General features: G+C 45.6%; 1 protein-coding gene across 1 annotated transcript in view; it reads right to left on the bottom strand.

The window, feature by feature from the left end:
* Positions 1–8,014, bottom strand: part of LOC106815859 (ubiquitin carboxyl-terminal hydrolase isozyme L3-like) — a 26,703-nt gene extending 18,689 nt beyond the window's left edge. Inside the window, exons 1-8 of the mRNA XM_014820386.1 lie at positions 7,940–8,014; positions 7,050–7,061; positions 5,908–6,045; positions 5,347–5,437; positions 4,793–4,944; positions 4,315–4,362; positions 3,864–3,939; positions 3,489–3,547 (exon numbers count right to left, since the gene is read on the bottom strand). Of these exons, the coding sequence (XP_014675872.1) occupies positions 3,489–3,547; positions 3,864–3,939; positions 4,315–4,362; positions 4,793–4,944; positions 5,347–5,437; positions 5,908–6,045; positions 7,050–7,061; positions 7,940–7,984 (621 nt within the window). The 5' untranslated portion in view covers positions 7,985–8,014. The remainder of the gene's footprint in view (positions 1–3,488; positions 3,548–3,863; positions 3,940–4,314; positions 4,363–4,792; positions 4,945–5,346; positions 5,438–5,907; positions 6,046–7,049; positions 7,062–7,939) is intronic.
* Positions 8,015–8,112: the final 98 nt, after the last annotated feature.

Raw genomic sequence — 8,112 nt, 5'->3', positions numbered from 1 at the left:
TATATATGCGTGTGTGTGTGTGTGTGTGTGTGCGCGTGCGTGCGCGTGTGCGTGTGCGTGCCTGTGTGCGTGTGTACATGCATGCGTGCGTGCGTGTGTGTGTACGCAAATGATGCCAGGGTGAGTCACACGAGCCCCACGTAGAGTAGAGAGTGACTCTAGAGCGCGTGAGTGTGCCAGTCAACGCAAACCATCGCATCGCTCATTCATCAGCGCATGACGACGCCTGCTAGCATCGCACCCTGCGGCAGGCGAGAGTGAACGCTATGCGGACGATTCCCACCCATCGACCCCCGCACCGCAAGTTACATAACAAACACAACATACATTCATATATATACATGCGGGGCCACGTAACATACATTCATACATTATTATAATTATATATATATATATATATATATATACACGCAGGACGACATAAGATATTCCTCCCAAGTTCCTTATTGCGATGTATAAAATCATCCCTATTATCAAGTCGTCGTCATCGCTTAATCGAAATGCGCTCTAGTGATGACGAGGTGCTAGGGGCAACGGAAGCTGGAACGTGTGTTACCATGACGACTGCATCGCCGCATCAGTGCTTTGATGCAGGGTAGAGACGCGGGAGAGGATCAGAGCGCGCGCGCGCGTGGGTGGCGAAGAGCAGCGTGCGACGAGAAACATAGACTGGTCCACTAGTACTCTCTCCGCACACAGCTCATACCGCAGTGCGGAGACGCGGTGCCGGTCTAGAGGGGGAGCCGCGCTAGCCGCGATGGGCATTTGTTTGGCTCGGCCCAGGCGTTATTTTGGGATGCACTCCGTGGGGCGCGAAAACCGATCGCTCTGTTTCGCGCGCCTTTTTTGCGCAAAACTTCACAGCGCCCGCCCGTCGGCTCTTCTGTCAACGCGCCGCGCGGAAAAATCGAAAGATCAATACAGCATACTTTCACTGCCGCCTTATCAACAGCCAACAGCTTAATTACTAAAGGCGAATTGCGCGCGTACGGGCGTGAGTGAGTGAGTGACCGCTACGCCACGTACGATCGTGTGAAGCCTACAGGCTACCTACGTTCAAATTTAATAAAACTATACACAGTGAACGTCTACGTTGTACTGGATCGTACTAGCACGAGATCATCACACGCGAATAGATCTCGCAGACTTCCACACTGACGGCAGAAGAACATCGCCTTTGCGATGACCCCGTTGAAAATTTCTGTTGACTCTCTCGTGGCAATTTCCATTAGTCAACGGCTAGCACCCGCTGGTTGGATTTGTTGCACGCTGCGACCTGCTACTGCAGCAACTTCCCAATCGCATTAAACTCGTTTTTCATTTTATGACCTCCTTCCTTTTTTTCATTCACTGTAAAACGACCGTCAACTCGAGCGAGCGAGCGAGTGAGGGAAGGAAACTGGGCCGGCTGCCTCTGCCACTCATTCACTCCGCTCCATTCATCAATCAGCTCACTATTCCAAGTGCCGATCCACCGCTCTAGACTGACTCCCACCCGCCTGCCGCCAGCTGGAGCGAATCACGGTTGTATACACTCAAGTAGAAGAAACTGAGAGCAAGTAGAAGAAACTGAGAGAGAGAGAGAGAGAGAGAGAAAGAGAGAGACGGAGAGAGAGAGAGAGAGAAGAGAGAGAGAGAGAGAGAGAGAGAGAGAGAGAGCAGAGAGAGAGAGGAGAGAGAGAGAGAGAGAGAGAGAGAAGAGAGAGAGAGAGAGAGAGCGAGAGAGATAGAGAGAGAGAGAGAGAGACCCATGAGGAGAGGACGAGAGAGAGAGAGAGAGAGAGAGAGAGAGAGAGAGAGAGAGAGAGAGCGCGCAGGCGGCCGTCTAGCCCACACGACGGGGCGCCTGCTGATAGGGTTACGCTCTGCCTCAATCGCTGAACAGGAAACTGGGTGACGACCTCCTAACCCTGTGACAAAATACATCGCCCTGCCAAGACTTGCCAGCGACTGGATTCGCTCCCGGGCCCTAGTTACGCCACTCTCGTGCTCATAGACTATCAACACGATTATTGTCTAAAATCCATTGCGAGTCGTACGAATAGGTAAAATTTAGGAGCACATAAAGCATGTAGTTCACGTGATATATTTATTGTTGATTTCGCATTGAAAATGCGATAAAATTCATGGGACAACCACAGCTGCCTCGGAGGAAGAAACCGGGGTAGCTGCACGTGGCAGCCACTGAGCATCAAATTCCAACTTTTTTCAAATTCACTTTAATCAAGACAGTTTCAACCAAAGCATAAAGAAAGAGTCATCGGTAATCAAAAAGGGTATACTATCTTGTACGATTACTCCCCAGGCAGTCAGCCAAAAGAACAGGCCACTCGTAAAACACATTGTGACACACTGTTTTACACTCGACTCTTCATTATACAACAACATAGCATTCGTTTTTCTATTCGGAAACCTAGCACCGCTCTGCCGGTCAGGCGAACAGCAAGGAAATGATTATCTCTTAGTTTCCTGCGCACATGACAAGGATATGATAGGAAAAGCCGGTCACCCCCCACTACACACATCCTCCCTGCGCCAAACGACTGCTAACAAATCTCGTGCACTCTCTATTCTAGGTTAAAGCGGGAAAATACTAAAGAAGGAAACAGGCACACCAAAGCTCGTCTTCTTAAGTCGCATTTTCTCCAGCTGCGAACACGGCTCTTGAGTGACATTGCCACGGAGAGTTTCCAACGATGCGAGTGGTCAGGTAGCCGGCTCACTGTACTCGACCGTGACCGCTTGCTGTTGTTTTTTAAATTCTCGTTCTGGCTGGACTCGATTAGCTACGTGTGGCCCTCAGATAGCCGACGGCTAGCGGTGGTAATCCACCGATTATGGGCATCGCAACACGTGCGCCTCTGTTTTTTTCCTCCGCCAAAGAATTCAACTCAGCTGCGCGAAATCGGAGAGCCGCGAAAGCTACAGGTCGGGTCACCGGGGAAAACAACGGAAGTTACCCTGAGCAACCCGGCTCCGCGCGCCGCGCCCTCTGCTGCTGCTTGCCGGCTTCTGCCGGCCCAGGGCGACAGGATGAACAGCTGCAACTCGTTTTGCCAAGTACGATTTACTTCAACGGCGAGAGAAATGAGTCGCCGCGGATAGCGAAACAATTTCTGAAAGAATTCCGTGAAGAGCGGCAACCAGCTGGCGTCCGTTATGTTATCGTTTTCCTCATACCGTAATGCATAACACGCAGAATGCCACCGCCGTCGCCAAATATACGCTCGACTACGTTATTTTTTCATCCAAATATTTTGAGTTACCATCTGCATGCATTTAAAAATTAAAAAAAAACACGTACTAGTAGTCGGGAGACATCAACACTAGTAGTATATACACACAGCACTCACTCCTTCACTCAGAGTAAAGGAAAAAGGGACTGATACTGATACTGATACAGTGAAACTGACAGTGACATCCAGAATAAGCCTTATAGAATATATAGGCTCGTACCGCCACCTGTTGGACAAAAAAGGCATATTCACCTGCAGTAGCGTTTCGGGAGATGACGGACCATGGTTAACGGGGCCAGGTTTCCTTCCATCTAAAACCAAACATCATTACAAATAATCTGCCAACACACTAGATGCTTCTGATCACTGCTCGCCTTTACTTTCACTGCTGTTAAAAACCAACATAGGATGGGATCTTAAAGCCATCACATACACACATTCCAATAATGTCATTAGATTTCATTTCATCATATAAAATAATTTTCAGATTAATCCAAAATAGTAAAATACATTTTATTAGTATATCTTTTACATCATAATGAGCAGAATCAGCTAAAATTAGTTTAATGAGTTGAATAAATGTACCAACTTGATGTGTGTAACATGTAAAACTGCCTACAAACATACCAAGCTCATAAAGGTGGCCTTCCACTTCAACCATGGCCACGAAGTGTGGAGTTACTTCTTGGTCAGCAGAGGGCGCCTGTTTACAGCAGCGACAAAAAGGTCTTACAGTTATGAAGAATGTGACCACGTATCATACCACCAATCAAATTCTTATTGCCTACATTCCTTTAATTAATTCATGAAAATTTAGAAGACAAAAAAACTTGTCTAATGCAACCTCTTGGTCAGCACGAAAGACCCATTAAAGGCATATCACCAACTTGAATTAATTTGCAGATGAGGTTGGGTGGCAACAGAGCAGCGCTTGTAAAGTACTGCTTGTGCTGGACAGAGGAGCATGTATGTATAGCAGTATAAACGTAGACACATGTCGGTGGTTAACATATGACGAAGGTAATAGTTAGTAGACACAGCTGCGTAACAGCATGTAATATCACGCAGGGGCAGTTACCTCTGTCTGTCCCTCTTGAGCACTTTCTTCATGAGCAGAGCAAATGTCCTGCATAAGAGAAACAGTGTAGAGATTACTGTACTATACTACACAGCTTCACTGTACAATAAGACTCTTTTACTTCTACTTTACTTCTTACTTTTACTCATACAATCTAGACTCTTCGATGCATGCAAGAGGCTGAATACGCTGCATACTGTCACAGCAGTTAAAAAGCTACCCTTAATTCCTCTCCCGAATGCCACCTACAAAAATTACCATGGTGACGACTTAAAAATTGCACGCAACAAATTGCAATCCGAAGGCGGCACCCATCATTGGCTCGAACGAAACCTCCCATGATTTCCCACTAAAATGCCACCTATCACGATCGTCGCCCCGGCAACAATCTAGAAACAAGATGTTCGGTCGATCAAGACCCCTCGTCGAGGCGGGGTGTCAGTTATGTTTTTCGTGCGGCAACGGCGACGGAACTTACCGAGTCGGTCGCAAGGTACGCAGCCCTGGCCTCGGGGTCGAGCTTGATGGTGGCGTCAAGGAACCTCTTTAACTTGCCGTCGCTGGTCAACTTCAGCTTGTCGACGTTGTTCGCGAGTGCGTGGATGAGCGCCACGGTTCCGCACGCGTTGCCTGCGCGAAGCCAGGGAAACGTGAGGCGCGTGTGCGTTACACGGTCGCTAGCAGTAACGTGTGCGCGACACTGTCGCTAAAGGTGGCACGTTGCAGTCGTTACCGGCATGAATATATCATCACACACCGTGACAGGAATGAAATGGAGAGGAACAGACGGAACAGATCAAAACGTAACAAGTGGAAGAGACGAGCATGGATTTTAACAGAAATGCACAAAGTAAAAGACAGAAAAATAACGTTAGATTTAATTACTTCCTGTAAATCAATTTTGGACATATCAGGAGATTTTCACGATCTCCCAAAACGTTTCCAGTCACATATTTGTTAGAAAAACAGTCTTAAAAAGTGGTAAACCTCCACTCTAAGTACTTTTACGTAATGCTAGATGGCAGCACTTACCAACCGTCTGCTTGGTGTAGTAGAGCTTGTTGCTTACTGTTTGCTTGGCTGCAGCAAGCCTCTCCTGTTCCTTCTTGCACCATTCAGTATACTGAGCAGCAAGCATATACAGTCGTTACTCTCTGTAAATCAATACTGTGCCCAGCATTGTAGATTGCAGTTGCTATGGCATGCCCATGCGACACAAATGACTCAGTGCACAGAGCTTAGTGTTATAACCTGCATCTTCGCGACAGAAAAGTTGCTTTCAAACTTGATAGAATTTAAATCACTTCATTACCTAAAAGGTTTCAGCTTGATGCAAATTCAAATCAGACATTATTTCGTTTTTTATCTTATTGCTCACAAATGCAATTCATTATAACAATCAGGTTTTCTGTTCTGTAACAGCCCCAGGCTGTTTGCTATGTTGATGATGTTTTTTGTCAAGAGGACCGTTCTCTCAAGGAGATATTTAGTGAAAGCATTTTTTCCATCACATAAACACACAACAAAATTTGTCACAACATTTTTTGTGAGGCAGTGAGATTTCCTCTGCAAGGGGTTCGCTGGAAGACTTACGGAATCCTTGATGGGGAAGAGGAGTAGAACCGCACCGACTGGGTGTGGTACGGTGGCCAGCAAATCCGGTTCCAGACCCCAGACGTCGACAAACTGCCACTCCCCGGGCAGATTGCTCACTCCTAGGTTGCTCACATACTGCATGCAACCACCACAAAAACCAAAAGCTAGAATGATACTATAGAATTATAACGTGCACGCCACGCCTCAATACATTACTTAGCTTGCATTGATTCAGAATGTTCTAGGAGATATTCCTATATGACAAGCATTATAGTTACTAGTCAGTGATGCACCTCACTATGTTTGCAATGTTAGCAACACAAGATTAACAATGTTGGTAAACAAATTTTGATTTAAAAAATAAACATCTTCAGTTCAATCTCACACATGAAATGCACTTCTATATGTTTTATAGAATGAAATGGGTATATATCCTGTCCCAATTGTTTCCAAAACAAATGGCAATTTTCTTCTATATAATCAATTGATAGGAGTTCTAGCATTGTAGAAAGCTACTTGATAAATGCCAGTTGCATCAATATGATATATGGGAGATAGCCTGTCTCTTCTTGGATCATGGATACTTGGTTGCTACCTAGTCTGAGTTCATGGCGAGACAGCCCTGTCTACTGTCGCTAACACATCACCAGGCATGCTAAGCACGCACCCATGGCCATGATGAATCAGTGCAGGTTGACAGATCAATACTGCCTGGCTTTGCCCCCAGACAGTAGCGGCTAGCCACAACCATGCGCTGGCTCTCCCAGAGATGCCATTACATGAACAAAGCCACACAAATCTAAAACGTTCTTGCTGTTTCGGTGCACATCAATGTGCCTCATTGTACAATGATGGCAAAGAAACTGATCTATATAGCTCTTACATGAGTTAGTATATTTTTATGTATTGTTGAATTAAAGACGATTTAACAGCCCATCATTGCATCAATAATAATGGCATTATATTTAATTATGATTTTAGTTAGTGAATCAAGCTTCATTATTTTAATTTATTCAGCTGTAATTTGATATAACTATAACACTAATATGAATAATAAGCAGGTACAAGGATAATTGCAAGTGGCTATAGCTGTCACAGTGTCACTTCCCTAAAACTTTCTGCAAATCACGAATTCTCACCTTGTTAAAAACCTGCAAAAAATGAAAACAACGAATCAAAATTCGATAACCAATAAAAGTTATAGAACATTATGTACGTTCCGTTCTGATAGTATGCCATACACAGGATACAGTGACAGTGTAAACAAAGTATGTGGCACTATAGTGTTTTTTCGTGTAGGTAAACAGTTACAGTACATTGACAATTTAGACGATATGCGTCATAAAAATAACCCTTCTATTCCAAAATTAAATATACCGCTAGTAGGGCTGATAGGGTCTATGTCCCCCAGGATACTGCCGGAACGTACCCTGGGTACGGTCCGGTATACCAGAACGTACTCTGATACTAATTTACTACTATCTAATATGCCGGACCGTACCTCGCCTACTCCACTAACGAGTCTAGGGAGTCGCCTACGCCTACTCCCTAACTCTAACACTAACCCTAACCCTAACCATATCAGCTAGATAGTTACCATGCAGGGTACGTTCCAGCAGTACCCTGGGGAACATAGACCCTATCAGCGCTAGGCGGACTGGCGATAGCTCTAGTAGTAGTACTATAGCCCGCGGATAGCGGGCTATATAGACCTGCGGCAGCTATCCGCGGGCTATAGTACTATAGCCCGACCAGGCTGTGCGACGGATTGTCTATACAGGTATCCTAACCCTAGCGATACCGTTTCTTGGAGCTATAGTACTAGAGCTAGACTGGCGACTGCTGATGTCTGATGACTCATTGCCGCGATACACATCACAGTGATGGCGGGGTCGAAATTGAACAATATTTCTCGCATGTTCAGGGCTAGACATTCTCAAATTACCCAAAACAATAGCTATGATATACTATACTACGACATTTTTACACAAGTTAGATAAACTCGCTGTATTTTCACAGATATACATACTTCTGGGTTCGACTCCAGCGGCAACCACCTCGCTTTATTAGCCATTTCTGCGTGTAGCCGACTAGCCGTGTACTGTCAGATCATAGATGTTGCCCACCCTGCTCTAAATAATCGATATTTTCGCCATTAGATGGCGCTGCTAATAGCAGGATAGACTGGTACTCGCTCCCACC

Source organism: Priapulus caudatus, unplaced genomic scaffold (genome assembly GCF_000485595.1).
Source record: "Priapulus caudatus unplaced genomic scaffold, Priapulus_caudatus-5.0.1 Scaffold29, whole genome shotgun sequence".
Classification (NCBI taxonomy): domain Eukaryota; kingdom Metazoa; phylum Priapulida; class Priapulimorpha; order Priapulimorphida; family Priapulidae; genus Priapulus; species Priapulus caudatus.
This window is presented reverse-complemented; position numbering and strand designations above follow the sequence as displayed.